Here is a 20,633-nt window from a genome sequence, read left to right as displayed (position 1 = left end):
GAGGATTCTGTTGGCAATAATTGAGTTTATGGTTGGAGGCCAGTTGAGGACCAAAAGGGGGAGTAAATTGGGGATGGGCTCCTTAAGTAGAACCCAAAGAATAGTTGGAACATCTTCCTCCTCACCAGTACTTATGACCCAAGTAAATAACTTGATTGAAGAGGTTAGCAATCTAAAGGAAATATTATTGCAAAGAGACCTAGAAAGGTTGCAAAGAGACCTAGAAAGGGCGCAAAGAGACATAGAAAGGGCGCAAATGGAGCAAGATATGAGAGAGTTGCGTCAACAACAATATTTTATCATGCGACACCTTCAGTTAAGCTCCGCTCTAAGTCAGATTCCTCCGCATTATGATGATGATGATGGCGGAGATGATAACGATGATAGTGGTGATGGTTGTTCATGATTTTAATTATGTATGATGATTATTTGTCTCATAATTAGTGTTTTAAACATTAATCCATGGCTTGCTAACTTTTTTAATTTTTATTTTAATTAATATTGTTAATTTGTTTTTAACAAGATTGGTGAGACGAAATATATGTCGAAGAAAAAAGTAAGCATTAAGTAACACGCCCTTAGTTGAACATGTTATACTTTTAATTTTATTTATTTATTTTTTATTAGTTGCATTTGAAAAGTTAAATAAAGTTATCATTCTTTTTATAAATTTGTTGAAATTTGTTACTACAACATTATTAGTTCAAATTCTGAATTATGATTAGAGTTTTCCTAGCAACCAAGTAACTATGAGTACTAAAAGACTAGTATCAACTAATTGACCTTGACTAGTTTGTGTTTTCTTCATTTGAGATATTTTCATATGATAGGAATTTTAATAATACATCTCATGCTCTCCATGTCATAAGAAATTAGGATCTTTGTAGCTATTGTTTGATATGGTGAAATAGGTTGTATCATAACAATTTGATGTGGTAAAATAGGTTGTATCATATTTAGGATACTTGTAGTTAGCTTCAAGGTACTTCTTATAATTGAATTTACCATTGCTATGAAATGGATGGTTTATACTTGCTTCAAGGTGTTTCTTACCATTTAATTTACCGTTGCTATAAAATCTTGATTAATGCTCTCAATATTTTTTTGATTAAATGATTATAAGCCATTTTGTTATTAATTGTACAGGAATTGTTTTTTCTCATTGCAAAGTTATCTTATTGTCTAATTATAGGTTGTTATAAATAGTATCATACTTTCTTCGTCCAATTTAAAAGGGAGTACAGATATTGGTAAACTTATGAATGTTAAGTAGATTATATATGTCCCTACATTTTTTGCTCTTTTCTCTTTGTTTTCCTTGGTTATAGTTTATTTATCATCATATATTTTCACTTTAGCATCTTAAATTACTACTCTGTAGAGTGAATCCTTACCATTATTGTCTGTTAGAATGATCTGCTTACATGAGACTATTAGAATTTAAGTAATTATCTTTCTGATTACAAATGATCTGCTTTATTTGTTTGTTTTTATGCAGGGAAAAAATATTTGATGGGGAAGAAAGCTTTTGCAGACAAAGAAGATGAGTTGTATCTTAGTTCTTTTTTTAATTTAAATCCTTGTTTAACTTCTTGGATTGTTAGACTTGTATATCTTTTGGAGTGTGGAACTTGTATAATATTTTAGAGTAACTTGACGAAGAAAGATCTCATATAATTTGTTGAGACCTTTGAATTTGTTGTATTATGATTTGATTTCAATTATTAATAGATGTATGTGAAATAGGATGTGATAATATTAATTAGGATGTGTTGAATATAATTAATGTGTTATTTGAATTTGTTGTATATATGTATGTATGGATTGAATTGTAGAAATAAATTGTTTATGGAATTTTTTTTTATTTAGGGACAAATTTGGCAACGAAAATAATTTGTCACCAACTTATCGTAACTACTGTACATCAATAATTTCGCGACAAAATCATTTCCGTTCCAAATTTCGTCGCATAATCTAGGACGAATCCATAGATTCGTCCCAGAATCTGGGATGAAATATGGGACGAAGGATTATTTGTTGCAAATTAAATTAGTATTTTCATCGTCAAATTTGGCAACAAAAAGAAATTCATCACCGATTTTGTCCCTAAATTCGTTGCTAAGTTTGCAACAAAGCAAATATTCGTTCCAAAATTGTATACAATATTGCGACAAATAGAGTTTTTGTTGCAAATTTGACGACGAATTTGGAGACGAAAATATTGTTCGTCGTCAATTTCATCCCCAAATTCGTTGCCAAATTTGCAACAAAAAAATATTCATTCCAAAAGTTGGCAATAAGAGATTTGGGATGAAATTTTTTTCATCGCAGAATTCGTCCCAAAAAAATTTGCAACGAATTTTTTTTATAAATTGGTTCTAGAATTCGTCCCAAAAAACTATATTTTTTGTAGTGAGCGAATTCTGAACATAGACAAGCAAGTAAACATGATGAATTTAATAAGTTTCACTTTCTTTGGAGGATAAAGAACAGTAAGATATGGAAATCATAATTAACTAAGCACCTTGTTTGAGGATGGTAATTATCTGAGGTTGTTGTTCTTTAACTTGTAACTCTGTGAAACAAGGAATGTTATATACAAATCACTGGCTTGATGTTCTCTCACTAAACAAACCAAAAGGCCTTGATGTTCTCTCGGAATCCAACTTCCTCTACTTGCAAACATCTTTGCAATAGTTCGAATGGATAGTCAATATAAATCACACATCAGATTTGTGAAAAAACATAATTGAAATTACAAAATCATAATTGATACAAGGAAAAGAAAAATATGCAATTCTATATCAGAAACCATACGAATTAAGTTTTTTAAAAGCAAAGGGAATTGCATATACAATTGTTTTTCCAAGTGTATTGGAGTGTAATAAAAAGTAAGTGATTGCTAAACAATAATATCTTGAAATAAATCTTGTTAGTCTTCCTCGTCAGACGCAAATGACTGCTCAAATGCAGCATCCATGAGAACGCCATTCATTATGTGCACAATGATCTCAGATTTTCTCATATCGACAGTCGCTGACCTAATGCCATTTACAACCAGAGTCCCATCAAAATCTTTCCAAGCATATAATTTCAGTCCAGATATAGAATCAAATGCTCTCTCTGTGTGTGAGGGGATTGTTTCAGAAGGTATATGCTGCGGAACTGTAGAAAATCCCATCACACGAGAGATTATCGCATATGTATTGTTATATTTATCCTTACTCAAGCTGTCATGGGGTTTCAGCTTCAACGACTGTCTGATGGCCTCTTCTGATGGTGCAAATACTGTAAATGCGAGATCATCAGGCAACATAGTGAGCATCATGTCACCAAATTCTCCAAGTCCTTCTACAGTCTCGGGGAATACTAAGGCCTTGCGCGATTCCATGATAAGGTTGCCATGTGAAGCCTCAGGAAGGTTTGCCTGGATTAAGTAAACCAAGCACATAATAGGAGCAAATAGACAGATCAAACAGAGTGGGATTCTTGAAAGACATCGTCTTCTCAATTGCTTCCGCAATGGTTCCATGAATGCCAAATGTAGTTGATGGAGCAGGTGCTTATTCAGATATAGGACATCAAACAATCTGTTTGGTGTTTTTCATGCGAGACAACTAGAATCTTCTTTTAACTTTCTCCATCCTGACAGCTAACAAAGGAATAAAATGTCTCCCATGATGTTGGTAATGCTTGCTATGTTCCGTCGGATACCATCAGAATGCTTATAATGAAATTGAAAGTTTTTCATTTCCGAAGTTGTTCAAACCTGCCAATGCATATGCCAGCTTGATTGATCTAAAGACTAATCCTGTACTTGTTAACTTTCTGCGGATTGTCACAAAGATATCGCAGTTATGTTTTGTAACAATAGAACATCAGAGTAGAGAAACAAAAATAAAACAAAGTAGAACCACAAAGATAAAAGACATGCCAAACAGTTAAGTCAGCAAACAAAGATGAGAAAGAGAATCAGCACAAAAGCTGCTAACCTTAGTATGACACTTGAGCAGCAAAACATGATGTATGGCAAATGATTGAATGCCCATCAATTGATTCCTTGCTTAGAATATCATATTTAAATTGAGAAGCACACATGATACAACAATCATATGCAGATTCTCAAGAGAAAATGCAAAATAACACAAAAACTGAATAGCATATATAATCACATGGTGAAATATTAAATGATATATAAAGAGGAATATGCTCCTGAATGAAATTATGAAGTTGAGATGATCTCTACATCAATATCTGATAAGATTCATCTCATGACATACTCCTAATACATTCTTCAAAGTTAAACTTGACATTTATGAATACATTAGGATGATTCAAACCCTCGTTGGCAAATTCTTAAAAACTGATACAACCTGTCATTATTGGGGGGAAAAACATTATTTGCGTCTTAAAAATATAGCAGTATAGGAGAACATAGTGTTTACAGATGTACAAGATAGCAAGAATGGGAATTCTGAAAACTAGTGAACTGTTTACTCAGGTTAAACACTTTATAGAGATTTTCCTGGTGCGAAAAATGTAAAATCAGCTAAATAAAACAACCTACTTGATTTGTTGCCGAAATGCAGTATATTATAGCACGAATGTGCTAGATCATGGTTGTCACTCATATTCTACGGTAGTTCATCTGGAGCGAAAGAATGAGCAAAATAACTTTCTTTAAGCAGATTAAAAGCATGCATACCTTCCTTGGTGGATTGGATTCCGAAGCTCTAGTTGAAGCGATATCTCGAAGGCCGAAGGAAGCCTTCCTAGGTGCAAATCAAGTCCAAGGAAGCGGAGGGTGTGGTGACAGTGGAGACTCTTTTCCCAAAAAAAAAAAGAAGGATGAGGCAGAGAAGGGACGATCTCCTTCGGAAGCCCTTGTCTTCTAGGGTTGAGTCCCCGCCGTATCTGATAGAAAGAAGGGTAGACGATCGAGAAAGCGAGCAGGCCTCTCACATATGGCTTCAGTTTTCTATTGATCGACAATCCCCCAGTTTCCGACCGTTGCTTGCCGCAAAAGAAGCAAGAGGCAGGCACGGCGACGGCGGCGGCGGCAGACGCAAGCGAGTCTGGTTGGCGGCGTCGAGAGCCGAGGCAAGGCGACAGAAAATGAGACGAAGAGAGATCTGGGCTTTAATGGGCCGCTATTGGTCTGATGGATTTATAAAATGGGCTTCAATAGGCGGTTGCTTAAGACCCATTATGTGATTTAAAATATAATACCAATTAAAATTTGATGAAAAAAATATTAAATATGAAGATAAAATATATTATTATGTTAATCAAGGTTATTAAATACGAAATTTAATTTTTTGGCATGAGGGTAATATTAAAACAAAGTTAGATTTATGTTAATATATAATGTTAGAAATATATTTGGTGTTTCTAATCTGCAGTCCCTTATTAAAATAATATTTATTATTATTATTTTGTTTTGGTATCTATTAAGCTAATATTAAAATTCAATTGAATATCAATATATGTTTTTTTTAACATTCAATTATCCGAATATATTTTACTAATTTACATTTATAAGAAGATAAAGAAGGAGAGAGCCCTCACTATTCGTTAAGAGGAGGGAAATGAATAACGAAAACTTTTAAATTAAGATAAATAATTAGTTTATTAAATATATATGTCGACATTACAGTGACTATCCACCTTATTTGGGGTACAGTGGAGAAAATAATGCATGGCTTAGAAAGAGTCTACTATGGGCGTCCACTCAAGCGTTATCGAAAAGACATTTAACGCATACCTTAGCAAGTCCCGATTCGTTACTAGTTCTTCGAGTTTTGCAAGTTCTATGAGCAACTCCTTGATTCTTGCATGTAGATGAGCGATCGATTCTTCCTTTTTCCATTCGAAGGTTACTGAGTTGGTTCCGGAGCATGTCTCGTCTTGAGAGTTTGGCATCTGAGATCTCTTAATGCAACTCTAGAAACTTCTCCCAGAGTTCTTTAGCGGATCTGTAGTCACCGATTCTGTTGACTTCTTGAGGTGGTAGCACACTTAGTAGGTGGAATTCCACTTTGTCGTTGGCTACGAAGTCGTTTTGTTCCTTATTCCAAGGATATTTTTCTTTTTCTTCTCTGTGTTGATCTTTAGTTACTATAAAATCATATTTGATCATTAATAAAATATTTTTAAAAATACCTTCATTCGACGTTTCCATATCACGAATTCTCCCTCGAACTTTGGCGAGTGAATGCTAGATCCGACCATCTCTTTGCTGTTTTAGTTGGCGGTTAGTTCTTCTGAGGTAGGTGAACTATGATACCACTTGTAGGTCTAGGTATGCCGGCTAAAGGGGGTGAATAATCCTGAAAATAAGTTAGAAAAATCTCTTGCTATTTGAACTAAACAAGGACATAATATTAGCAAAAATAAATAACTAACATAGAAGAATTAACTAAACAAGGTAAGAAGGCTCAAAGAGTTACTTGGTTACAACCTAGATAGTTGTTAATCAAAGCAATAAAAAGCTCACTAAAAAACTCCTTCATTGAAGGCAGAATAATCTCTTACAGACGTTGACAGCTCAAGAAATTAGATAGGAAATAAATATAAGAGTTGTTATCTAATTCCTAATGCCAGAAGGCTTTTATAGCCTCTTGGAAGATATTATCGTTGTGCTAACATGGCTTGGAAGCACCTCGGATCAGCTGGAGGTGACTCCAGTGTGGATAAAACTTTATTCAAACTCTAAAGGTAACCAACGACTCTAGTCGTTGAGAGGCGCTTTGGTTGATCCAGGGCGTCTCTATGCTCCAATAAGGCGCCTCCTCTATGAGGCGCCTTTAGCTCCTTGGAGGCACCTCCATTTCGGCAGCTAGCAACTCCTTTGACTTGTCCGAACTCAACTCTATGTGGGTGGTGCTCTAGTCATCCGAAGTTGAGCTCAACCGAATCCAACTCTGACTTTCTTCTCGAGCATGTTTTCTCCTTGGTTTCTCGTCCCTCGGATGCGTCGTGCAATTCCTTCTTGTCCGCTGGTGTACTCTTCTGCAGCACCGCGTCCCTCGGATGCATCGAGCCTATAGACTCGCTTCTTATATCATCCTTTTCGCTAGTTGCATATTCCACTAGACTTTTTGCATTCCTAAGTTCCTGCACACTTAGACACAAGACATCAAAAGACAAAACATAACTTAACTCGGTTAATCACATCAAAATCAACCTGGGGTACTTACAAGATACTGCCACATAACTCCCATGTTGACTAAGTCTTAGAGGATGCTACCAGGACTCCCTGTAGACCTAGTCAAAGGCTCGCCGTGTGGACCCTTACTTATTATCTGCATCACAAGCATCCCCTTCAAGTCTAATTGAAAAAGGGTGTAGGTCGACTGGTTGGACAAGTATTCTACTCAAATGTTGAAATGGTCCATGTGGCTAAGTGACTGAAGGTAGAGTTGATGTGACGATAATTAATCAAAGTGTCGTAGTTTAGGAGAGAAACCAATTCATAACTGAGTCGTAGTCGGGGAAATAAGTGGTGCTTCACCCCCGACAAAGGAAATGCTCAATCCATGACTACGTCAGAGTTGGGAGAGTATAATAAGCTTGATCCATAACTCTCGAGCATTGGTGGGATCGAAGAGAGAATAACTCGATCCATGACTATGACCGAGCCGAGAGAGAATAATAAACTCAATCTCATGACTCCCGAGTACCGATGGAGTTGGAGAGAGAATAGCTCGATTTGCAACTATGTACGAGTCGGGAGAGAATAATAAGCTTGATCTTACGACTCTTGAGTATTGGTGCAATCGACCTCTAAGGTTTTAATGTCCGACAAATATACTTAAGTATGTTTAATTGAGCTTGATCATGGGAAGTCCTAGTCGTGGCTAGGCAAGAGTGGGAAGTCAATCGAGTGACTAGTCCTAACTGTGGTTAGGAAAAGGTAGTCCTAGTTGCAAGCTAGGCAGGGGAAATCTCGATAGATTGTGGAAGTCGAGTGGATTTGATAGGTCTGGATGACCTGATCCTTGGGTAGCCAAATATTGAGGCAAAGAAAATCTCGGTAGATCATGGAAGTCAGGTGAATTCGATAGATCTGGAGGACCTAATCTTGGGTACCCGAATACTGAGTCTTGGTGAGTGAAGCTAGGTAGTGAAAATCCTAGGAGGAGATAACCTTAGGTAGCGAAACATCTTGGAGGAGTGAACTCCAAGCAAGGTTGATCGGATGATTTTTGGTCGACTGCGTGCGGTCGACCGGACCAGGAGATCTCGGTAAATCTAAGTTTAGGTTTGCCATAGTATTGTGTATTACTATTATTACTATTGGTTAATGTAGTATTGCAGGAAAAGTCTTAGTAGATTAGGCGATCAGACACTGAGCAGGCAAAGTTCAAACAAGTCTGGAGGACCAATGTTTGACAGGTAAGTTGAGGTATGCAACTGGAGGAGCAACAGTGAGGTCGTGCTCCTGAAAGGAACAACCTAAGGTCACTGATCCAACTGAAGAAACCAGAAAGGTTTCTAAGTTGAGATCAAAACAGTTGAATTGTTTATTATTATTACTCATGCATTAGATATATTATTACTGTACTAATATCTATTTTACAGAATTATTGTCTAACACTGTTTTGCAGGTTCAGCCTGATCGGTCGACAGAACACAATGATCGGTCGACCAAACAAGGTCAACTCAAAGCAGATATCAGTTCAGACCAAAACAGAGCAGGGTCTTATCAAAGCTTGATCGGTCGACCGAACCAGAGGATTGGTTGATCGAACCCTGATGACTCAGCACAGTTTAGATCGAGCAGAAGCAAAGAAGGAAGAGCGACTGATCGGTCGACCCAACCAGGAGATCGGTTGACCTAACAATCATCACTTTATGGCGCATTAATTCCATATCTCGACGAAGAGGGAAGGATCTTTGTTCAGTCGACCGAACAAGGGGATCGATCGACCGAACACTTTAATGTCATTAAATGTCGAAGATCGAATCAGTATCAGATCTCAGCGAAGATGGAAGGGAGTCGATTCGGTCAACCGAACTTAGGGATCGGTCGACCGAATATCGACAACTCTTATAAAAGTGAGCTCGAGGTCCAAGGTTGTGCAACGAAAATGAAATCTATTTGGTTCGAAGGTTATCTCTGTGCTAGCTGCTGATGTTCGTGCTACTGCTCTACAACTCGTCTTCACGTAAGTAACTACTCCGTTTAAGTGCCGACCGAGCTTCATCTTCCATATAAGTGTCGGTATACTTTTATTTTAAAGCTTGCATTGTACTTAAACTCACATAAGATAGTAGATTGTCACTATCTTATATTCTTGCATATTATACGCACTGCTTTTTTCCGAGGTTTTTGGAAAGAAGAGTTTTAGCGGATTGCCCAACGGTGCAATCAAGAATTGTCACGCCCCAGGGGTCTAGTTCCCGGTACCCCACTCGGTGACAATATAATATAAGAAATCCTAAAAACCATCTAAACAACATAACCAAGAAATGTATCAACTTTATATCTATGTCATAGTTTTTGTAGACTACAATTACTATATAGATAAACGACATCTGTAACAAAATTCCAAAATGTAAATACAGCGAAACAAAAGTAAAACAAACCAGAAAATCAGCACGTCGAGATCTCTGAACAATTCTATGAAAGTCCAAAATCAACTATAATATCAAAAGGATCCCGGTGTCTGCAAAACTGGAGACCAAGGAATGTAGAAAGTTAGCCAAATGGCTAAGTGGATACTCAAGAAAGATGTGCATGAATTTAATCTTGTTTAAGAAGTCAAAAAAGTAGAGTAATTCACAATCTTTTGTTACAACTTTAGGTTATCTTTAAAGTTCTACATTTATACATATATATGTATAATCATCTTCTCATTATCTATAATCAGGTAAAAATTTTATATTAGAGTTTAGGATCTTCACCTTATCATCATTTGTCATCATCAATTAAAATCAATTCTTCAATCTTATTATTTAATCAATCGGTATACAAGTTATCATAGTAATATCAACATGTATATCCATAGTCTAAATATGATAGATCAACTAAAAAGTGAATCACTTGAGTCAATATCATTAGAGTGTAATATCACATGGATAGGCTAAAAGCCTCCTCAGAGTATAAGACTGTCGCATACGTCATCTGACATACGGGCTATCAGCCCTCACAGGTGGAAAACATAATAAACACTGACCGAGGGCTACATCACGTCATCACGCCTCGGGTGTACGGTCAGGTACTCTGGACCGCGGCCACCGCGCTACCACAATAACATGTGAGCGATCCGGTACTCTAATATAGAGCTTTGGTATAAAACTAGGCTCATAGTCTTCACTTTTTTTTATTCTTCATTACCATCTTTATTATTTCACTTTAAAGATTTTATTTTTATCCATTTATCATAATTATTCTCTTTTCATAACAAATGATCAATTAAGTTAACATTTTTATATAAATTCGGTAAATTTATCATTGTATGGTTCACGGATTATATGGTTCACAGATAAAAATCTACAAGTCTCAACAAATAGAATATCAAAAGCATGGGAGCATGAAAGGTCAAGCAAGTCAAAAGACAAAGCAATAGAAGAGTAATTCAAGATATTTCTTTGATTTTAAAAACAACCCTTCCCATATAAATCCCTGTATAAACCCATATGTGAACAAGCAATAATATCAATTATTTATCCCCCAATGATTTAATTATTTAATACCCATTTCACTATTTCAAGTATCATTTTAATTCTCTTTTGAAAATAATTATATAAATATATATAATTTCATTATTACTTTATTCATGCACAAGGATAAATATATGAGTCAAAGAGAAATGTACCCACTTTATATATAGCAAAATCTGCGAGTGTCGGTAGGTCACCATGCTCCACTCGAGCTCATATCTACAAAATATAATAACTCAAATAATTAAAATGATAATAAAATCCTGACACAAAATCTGAACATGATCTATAACTCGAAACCACTAGATCATTATTTTTGATCTCGCTATCTCATACCACTTCGCATTCCTAACTGAAACCGTTGTTCTAATCTAGATACCCTCCTAACTACACATTAATTAACACAAAGCATAAAATATACCTTCTAAGGAGTTTGTGTGGTTGCTGGAAATGAGGACAGCAACTAGGGTTATTTTCCCTTCGTCGTTGGCCGCCTCAGCTAGCTCCGGCGAACTCCGGCGGTGCTGTCAAGAAAAGGGCAGCGGCTAGGGCTGCTGTTGGAGGAAACAAAAGGTGACTAGGGCAGTTAGGGAAGGTTGAAAATAAGGAAAGCTACTAAGATAGTGAAGGGGCAAGGAAAAACCTTTTCCCCTTTTTCACCGGTGGTCTCGGCGAGCTCCGGCGAAGGCCACAGCTAGCTCCGATGGCTGCTGTGTTTGGCTAGAAAAGAGGGCAGCAACTAGGTCTTTGCTTTCCCCTCTTTTCTGGTGGTCTGACGGGCTCCGACACATTCCGAGGAGCTCCGACGACGCTGCCGAGAAGCAGAGAAGAGGAAGCAAAGGAGAAAACAGTGCTCTGCCCTTGCTGGAGGAGGAGAAGAGGTGCGGGAGGAGGAAACGAGGGCTGCTTGAGAAGAAGAACGGGAGAGAAATCTGCCGTTCGTCGCCGCTAGAGAAGAGAAAGAAGAAGATGAGAAGGGGCTGCAATCGTCAGTGGGGAAGAGAAGAAAAGAGGGAGAAAAGGAGGAGGTATGGGGGAGGGTGTCTGCACGTGGGGGTGTGTGGCTGTATTAGTGTTTTTTTTCCGTACTTAATATTGTCCCCCATTTAAAGAAATTTGGTCCCCAAATTTAAGTAATTGTGAAGCATTGATACCTGGGGAAAATAAATGAGGATATCCGATACACATATCCTCCTCACGCTCCCAAGTTGCTTCTTTATCAGAGTGGTGCTACCACCCAACCTTTACGAGACGGAGGCATTTGTTCCTCAACCGATGTTCCTTGCGATCCAGAATACGAACAGGGAACTCTTCTTATGTCGCATCAGACTGTAGGGGAACTACAAGATCGTTTAAGACATATGTCGGATCCGGAACATACTTCCGTAGCATAGTAACATGAAAGACATTATGTACTCCCGCTAACGCAAGTCGATATGCAACAGCACCAATCCGCTCAAGAATCTAGAAAGGTCCGATAAATCTGGGTGCTAACTTCCCTTTAAACCCAAATCTCTTAACGCCTTTTATGGGTGAAACACGAAGAAATACGTGATCACCTACCGCAAATTCTAATATTCTTCGTCTTCTATCTGCGTAACTCCTTTGGGGACTCTGAGCAGTCAACAGTCTCTGCATAATAGTTCGTACTAGTTCAGCATCCTGCTGAACACTCTGAGGGCCCAAGAGTTGACGTGGATCTCTATCAGAAATAATACTGAGGGGAATATCATGGAGTTTAATAATCTCTCTGCAATATAACTCTGCTAGACGATCTAGAGATTTTGTCTTACGAATCGATAAGAAATGTGCTAATTTAGTTAACCGATCGACAATCACCCAGATCGAATCATGTCTCCTCTGGGTCCTTTGTAACCCCGTGATAAAATCCATAGTGACATGCTCCCACTTCCATTCTGGCACTGCAATCTTCTGAAGTAACTCGGCTGGTCTCTGGTGTTCTGCCTTAATTTACTGGCAAACTAGACACCGAGCTACGAAATTGCAATATCTCTTTTCATACCTTTCCACCAATATGATCGCTTCAAGTCTTGATACATCCGTGTACCACTAGGATGAACTGCAAATCTCGATCGGTGAGCCTCTCGAAGGAGATCCTCCTTAACAGGATGTACCTCCGAAACACACAATCTACCTCGGAACCGAAGAGATCCATCCATATCACATGAGAATTCTGACTTGGGGCCGAACTCCAACTCACTAGCTATCGATTTGAGATACTGATCTTCCATTTGACTTTCTTTGATCTGCTCAACCAATAGGCATTGTACGATCAAGGAGACTAGTATACCACGCTATGTTTTCCCTACTTCAATTAAATCTAACTCTGAAAACTATTTGACTAGATCTGTAACTACCGCCCTGTGAGTTGCCAATACTCCTCTAGACTTCCTGTTCAATGCATCTGCTACTACATTAGCTTTTCCAGGGTGGTAGTTGATAGTGCAGTCATAGTCTTTCAGAAACTCCATCCAACTTCTCCGTCGAAGGTTTAACTCTTTCTGCGTGAAAAGATATTTAAAACTCTTATGATCAGTGAATATCTCAAAAGGAATACCGTAGAGATAATGTCTCCAAATCTTAAGGGCAAAAATGATGGCTGCTAATTCTAAATCATGTACAAGATAATTCTTCTCATGATCTTTCAGCTGACGAGAAGCATAAGCTACTACTCTATCATACTGCATCAAAACTGCCCTTAATCCTTGAATAGATGCATCCGTGTAAAAAATGAATTCATCATCTCCAGAGGGAATAACAAAGACTGGAGCACTCACCAATCTCTGCTTGAGCTCTTGGAAGCTTGCTTCACAAGCCTCAGACCAAGTAAACTTTACTCCTTTTCTAGTCAACCGAGTCAAAGGTACAGCAATATTAGAAAATCCTTCCACAAATCTCCGATAGTACCCAGCTAATCCGAGAAAGCTACGAATCTCCTACACTGACTTTAGTTGTTCCCATCTGTCAACTGTTTCAATCTTCTAGGGGTCTACTGAAATCCCTTTGCTAGAGATTACATGCCCTAGAAATCCCACGGAAGTAAGCCAAAAAGCACATTTACTGAACTTCGCATATAAGCGTTCCTTCCGTAAAGTTTCTAGAACTATTCTGAGATGTTCATGCTCCTCTTCTGATCGTGAATATACCAGAATGTCATCAATAAAGACAATAACAAACCGGTCTAAATATTCTAAGAATACCCAGTTCATTAGATCCATAAACGCTGCAGGAGCATTGGTAAGCCCAAACGGCATTACCAAAAACTCATAATGTCCATACCGAGTACGGAAGATAGTCTTCTGAATATCTGTATCTCTAACTCGTAACTGGTGATAGCCTGATCTTAAATCTATTCTTGAGTACACACAGATACCTTTAAGCTGATCAAACAAATCATCTATTCTAGGTAGAGGATACTTGTTCTTAATAGTTACAGAGTTTAACTGCCTATAATCAATACAGAATCTCAAGCATCCATCTTTCTTCTTAACAAAGAGCACTGGAGCACCCCAAGGAGAAATACTAGGATGGATAAAACCCTTGTCTAACAACTCCTGAAGCTGGATCTTTAGTTCCTCTAGTTCTCTTGGTGTCATCCGATATGGAGCTTTCGATATTGAAGTTGTGCCAGGAAGCAACTCAATGGCAAACTCTACCTGTCGCCGAGGTGGCAAGCCAGGAAGTTCTTCAGGGAATACGTCCGGATATTCACTAATTATGTGGACATTAGAAAGTCGGACAGAACTATCCATATCGGAACTCACTAAAGACAAGAGATATCCCTTGCATCCTTGAGCCAACCATTGATGAGCCTGGAGAGCTGAGATAATAGATATCCTTCGATCATTGATCCCAATAAATTCCCATGATGATTGATTTAAGGATTGAAAAGTTACCACTTTGGCTCGACAATCGACATTAGCATGATGCTCTGACAACCAATCCATACCCAAAATAATATTGAATTAAGTCATCTCTAGCACTTGCAGATCCACTGTAAGTATATGACTATCGAAATTTAAAGGACAACTCTTGACCTCATGATCTGACATCAACACTCCATCTGATGGTGTCAATATTGATAATCCATAAGGTCGAAGAATTGGGACCCTCCTAATCTTGCATACAAACTTAGGAGAAATAAAGGAATGTGAGCTACCCATATCTATTAATATATCCGCAGGAATACTATAAACAGAAATAATACCTCGGATAACAGATCCTCCAGCTCGCTGTGCCTCCTCACGAGTCAAAGCATAAACATGTCCTGGCTCAAGACCTGATGGCTGACCCCTCTGGATAGAAGAAGAGGGCTGACTTTGATCCTGCGAAGGCTGGTATGACTAGGTCGAAGGCTGATAAGATAATGGTGGCTGATACTACTGGGGTGGAGGTAACAAGTACTGTTGGGGTGGAGCTACCAAATACTGCTGAGATGGAGCTGGCAAATACTACTGAGATGGAGCTGGCAAATACTGCTGAGAGGGAGCTGGCAGATACTGCTGAAGTGGAGGTACTGAGTGATACTCACTCTCCACCTGGGCCTGCAAATGATAGAGTTGTGGCTGGTGAGCAGACTGTGTAGGTGGAGGATTTCGTTGCTGAGACTGTTGAGATCTCTGCGGGCCTTTCTGCTGCCGAGACTGTGGAGGTTGTGAGGTAGGTCGAGCCTGCTGAGACTGTGATCCTCCTGCTTGATGTTGTGCCTTCAAAGTGCAATCTTTCTGCATATGTCCTGCCAGTTTGCAATAGAAACATATACTCTTATCCAGTGGACACTTTGATGCCAAGTGATTTGGTGCACCACATTGAAAATACTTCACAGATATCTGGCCCTGCTGTGATGGGACTGGGCGACTAGATCCCTGTGATACTTTGGCCACCATTTGTGGCCGTGAAGACTCTCTAGTCGTATCCTGGCCACGAGATCGACGACCTCGACTCTGCTGTCTAGAGTGTGAGCTCTACGAGGTCTGTCGGCTGGCTTCTCTTTCTTGGGAGACTTGCTGCTGAGTCATCTCAATAAATATAGCTCGATCAAGTGCCTCCCGATAAGTAGTAACAGGAAATCCATATATCCTGATCCGAATATATGCTGCCAGTCCCTGTGTAAAATGAAACATACGATCTGAGTCCTGAGCTACCATATGTGGGTAAAACTCAGCAAGTCTGCTAAACTCTGCACTATAGTCTAGCACGCTTCGATCACCTTGCTTGAGACTCATGAACTCTTGGTGTCGAGCAATACAAAATGCTGCAGGAAAATACTGTCTCTCGAACGCCTCTTGAAAAGACTACCAAGAGATAATTTGATCCCCAAAGACTGTCTTTTGCATCTTCCACCATGTGGATGTTTACCCTCGAAAATGATAAGCGGCTAGCTCTACCTTCTCTGTGTCTGAACAGGACATGTACCCAAAAGTGCCCTCAATATCCTCCAACCATGTACGCGCCACCCAAGGATCAGTGCCTCCATGGAACAGTGTAAAACGATCCTTTGTTGAACTAGCAAGCAAAGGAATACGGTCCTTTTCCATGATAATGGATGCTGCGGGAATAGCTGGTACGGCTACATGAGCTACAACAAGATGAGGTTGTCCCTCAGTCTGACCACTGACTCTGATACTGGGACCAACCTGAGCTCCCGGTATCAACTCAGATGGGGAGATAGGGGCCTCATCCAAACCATCATCGATCCCCTGAGTAGTAGTGGCACGTCGACATGCACGACCCCGACCGCGACCACTATCACTATTGCAACCACGGTTGCGACTACGAGCACGGCTACTGCCCCAACTGCGACCACGGGCTCGTGGCATTTCCTATAAAATCAAATGAAATTTTCAATAATCAATTATAATCAAGATAATTAAAACGAAGAATGACCCTTAAATCCTATAGCTCAGAGATACAACTCGACTTGTATAAAAATTCCTTTGCTCGAGAACTACATAAACCGAAAATAAAAATCTCGAAATAAAGCCAAAATCCACGAACAGAAAATGAAAAATCGGGCTCTGATACCAATAAAATTGTCACGCCCTGGGGGTCTAGTTCCCGGTACCCCACTCGGTGACAATATAATATAAGAAACCCTAAAAACCATCTAAACAACATAACCAAGAAATGTATCAACTTTATATCTATGTCATAGTTTTCGTAGACTACAATTATGTTGGACCCCGTGGTAGTTTTGATGTGATCAACCAAGTTGGTTAGGTCCTGCGTTTTATCTGAACCCTGTGTCTGAGTGTGCAGGAACTTAGGAGCGCAGGAAGTCGAGCGGAAGACGCAGCTAGCGAGAAGGGCGGCACGGGAAGGGAGCCGACAGGCTCGGTGCGTCCGAAGGACGAGAGAGCTGCGGAAGAGTATTCCGGTGGAGCGAGAAGAACGTGCACGGCATTCGAGGGACGAGAAGCCGGACGGAAGCCTGCTCGAGGAGAAGGCCGGGAACTGGGTTCGGGTGAGCCCTATTCCGGATGGCCACAATCACCCAAGGAGCCGAACTGGAGCAAGTCAACTAGAAGTTGACTTGTCAACGATTCGGTCGACCGAACCTATTGATCGGTCGACCGAACCCTTCATAACCCAAGACAGCCGTTGGTGACACGTCAGCATCACACTTGCCAGCGGTGAAGTGATCGATCGACCGAACCCAAGTTTATCCAGAGACTGAGTCGAGCGTTTTCATCGGGCCAGCGCAGAGGAAGACCGTTGGCCTATCGGTCGACCGAACACAAGGATCGGTCGACCGAACCTGAGCTCGATCCACAGAGACTGCACCTGGACGGAAAGCTGGGCAGGTACAGCAGGTTCTGTCGACTGAACCTAGGGATCAGTCGACCGATCCCTCTCGAGTCAAAACCTGATCCCGAAGATCAGGTCATCCGATAAGCTCTAGAACCCCTATATAAAGGAGGGTCTCAGGCAGCTTTAGAACAACAACGAATATGAACGAAATTCAACTCTTGTACTCTCTAGTTAAGCAATAGTTCTGTGCTCTGCAAAGTGTAAAAAGTTTCTTCGCCTTTAGAGAAGGAGTTTCTTACTGAGCTTTTCATCGCCCTGGATTAACAACCCTCTTGGTTGTAACCAGGTTAAAATAGCTGAGTCTTTCTTTTCTGTTCATACTTTAGTTCTGTTTAATCTTGTAGCTATTGCATCTATTTGAGTTTGAATTGGTTGAGGAGGGTTGAGTTTGAATTTATTTCATCACGCTAGATTAGTTAGGGTGTGCCAACCTTACTTGAATAGGTAGTTAACCTTATCATGGCAAAAGGTGGCACTTTAGGATTTTTCAAGGTATAATCAAGCCTTGAAAATGAAATTAAAAATTATTCCTAAGGTGATTAGAATGTGCCAATCAAATTTGAGGAGTTTTCTAGAGTCAATCTAATTGGCACATAGTGATCTAAAAATCTTTGGTATAAGATGCTAGGTCTATTACACTTAGGAATATAGAACCTATGGCAAAATGATCAAAATTATCAAAAATGGCAACTAAGGCTAGAATTAGGTATTTACTATACCTTTACATGTTATTTGTCATATATTGTTTGTCATCTGTCATGTCATGATATCATATTTAATTTAGTATCATTTGAAATGTCATGATAATGCTTAGGTTATTTATATGTCATGCCTTAGTTAGAGTTTCACACTTTATGCCATGACATCATGACATTGGCACATGTTCCATTTATGATACTATTTTATGCCATGTCATCATCTCTTGCATTTATAATCAATGAAATTGATTTAAGGACTAAAACACAATTTGATATGGAGATCAAATTGTTGTTTAGAAAATGCATGAGAACCTAGTTAAGATGACCTAAATCCATATCTCACATCAAAATTGACTTGGATGTGTTGATAAACCTTAGATGTGTGTGAAATATTAGGATGATGAGTTAGGATCAAGGTGCATAGTTCTTGTACCTAGATGAGCCTAATTCGAAATTGAGGATCATAGGGAAAGCTTGTGTACAAGTCATGTACATTTAGCCCTAAGATTGTGGTCCTAAATTAAATGGTTTAAAATCATTTCAAAGTTGATTTGAAAAACCTTGATGAAGCTTTTCTAGTGATAGCATTCATCATTGAACAAGGTGATACAAAGATGAGTTAACTTTGAGCTATTTCAAAGACTTGTGAACTTTGTATCAAGATTGAAAAATGGAAGCTATTTTCAAAGAAAAACTATTTTTCCATGATAGTATATGTTATGAGGAATGTATCCTCAAAATTTTACAATTTTTCGAATTTTCTGTGATTTTCTAGAGGTTTCTGAATTTCGGGAAGGAAAAATTCAGAAATCTGTCCATCAGTGTCTGGATCGGTCACTGGACCGATCCAGGGCTTTCCTGATCGGTCACTGGACTGATCCAGAGGGAGCCTGATCGGTCTGGTGACCGATCAGGGCGTGCCAAGTTGCTGAAATTCGACTGGTTGTTTGAAATTTCAGCTCGGGAGTTGGTATTTTGAAGGTTTGAAACTCTCCAAGACATTGTTGGTGCAATGGTCAAGGGGGAGTTGACTTTTAGGGGGAATTTTACCTATTAGTCAAGGGGAGTTGACTTTTAGGGGGAGTTTTTACTCCTAAAAACTTGAGTGATATGGGATTATCACTAAGTTAATTGTTGACCTTAGTATCAAGGGGGAAATTAAGGGTTTCAATGAAAGGTATGGGACCTTCATTAGAAAGAAACTCTTGACCTTGATTCACTCTTTTTGATGTGTGTCAAAAAGGGGGAGAGTGTAGGTTTGGGGAGAATGTTCAAGGAAGAACATTAGAAAATCTAAGTTAGATTATGGTTTTGTCAAACATCAAAAAGGGGGAGATTGTTGGTGCAACCTTAGGTCAAGGTTGACCTGGTTGACCCGACTCGAGTTGACCTGACTCGAGTTGTATTTTGATGTTTGACGAGAACAGAAGAGTTGTATTTTGATGGGAGATTGTTGGTGCAACCTTAGGTCAAGGTTGACCTGACTCGAGTTGACCTGACTCAAGTTGTATCTTGATGTTTGACAAGAACAGAAACTTGGGAGGTTGTGGGTGCAACCCTTGGTCAAGGTTGACCTGGTTGACCCGAGGTGAGTTGACTTGGCACAAAAAAGTCCAAGTATGGAGACTTGGCACGGAGAAGTCCAAGTATGGGAACTTGGCAAGTGGGAGTCGGAGAGGGCTCGGTAGCTCGTTCTCCGGACTAGGTCAGAGAGGGCTCGGTAGCTCGTTCTCTAGATCAGGAAGGCAAATGGAAAATCCTGGTGAGTGAAGCCAGGTGAAAGTCCTGGTGAGTGAAGACAGGCAGATGGAAAGTCCTGGTGAGTGAAGCCAGGCAGACGGAAAAGTCCTGGTGAGTGAAGCCAGGCAGATTGGAAATCCTGGTGAGTGAAGCCAGGTGAAAACCCTAGTGAGTGAAGCTAGGTGAAAGTGAAAGTCCTGGTGAGTGAAGCCAGGCAATTGGTGAAAGTCCTGGTGAGTGAAGCCAGGCAAGGGAAAATCCTGGTGAGTGAAGCCAGGCAGTTGTGAAAGTCCTGGTGAGTGAAGCCGGACAAGGGAAAAATCCAGATGGATCAAGGGTGATCCGACATCTGGTGTTGGAAAGACCAAGTGGGTCAAAGGGATTGACCGGACACTTGGTGGGGAGTCTTAGCAGGTCAAGGGAGTGACCGGATGCTAAGCATGATGTACCAACAGGTCAAGGTTGACCGGATGTTGGTGTAGGAGACTTGGGACTTGGTTTGGGCAAAAACCAAGCTCTGGATCGATCAGTGTATCGATCCAGTGATACACTGGGGATCTGGATCGGTCTGGTGACCGATCAGTAACCAAACAGTAGCCTACTGAGTGTTATCTGATCGGTCTGTAGACCGATCAGGAAACAACGATCAGAAGGCAAGAAGTTCGGGAGAAAAAGGAAGGGACATGCATGCTGATC

The 20,633-nt window shown here is 39.7% G+C and overlaps 1 protein-coding gene across 1 annotated transcript; it reads right to left on the bottom strand.

Annotated features, from left to right (window-relative positions):
- Nucleotides 1-2,693: 2,693 nt before the first annotated feature.
- LOC122015518 lies at nt 2,694-5,105 on the bottom strand. Its single transcript, XM_042572461.1, has 2 exons — nt 4,706-5,105; nt 2,694-3,828 (listed from the first exon to the last, which is right to left on the bottom strand). The coding sequence occupies exon 2, from the start codon at nt 3,530-3,532 to the stop codon at nt 2,933-2,935; it is 600 nt and encodes a 199-aa protein (XP_042428395.1). The 5' UTR covers nt 3,533-3,828; nt 4,706-5,105; the 3' UTR covers nt 2,694-2,932.
- Between the last annotated feature and the right edge of the window lie 15,528 nt (nt 5,106-20,633).

Source organism: Zingiber officinale, chromosome 1A (genome assembly GCF_018446385.1).
Source record: "Zingiber officinale cultivar Zhangliang chromosome 1A, Zo_v1.1, whole genome shotgun sequence".
Lineage (NCBI taxonomy): Eukaryota > Viridiplantae > Streptophyta > Magnoliopsida > Zingiberales > Zingiberaceae > Zingiber > Zingiber officinale.
Note: the sequence above shows the minus strand (reverse complement) of the source record. Positions and strands in the feature narration are given on the sequence as shown.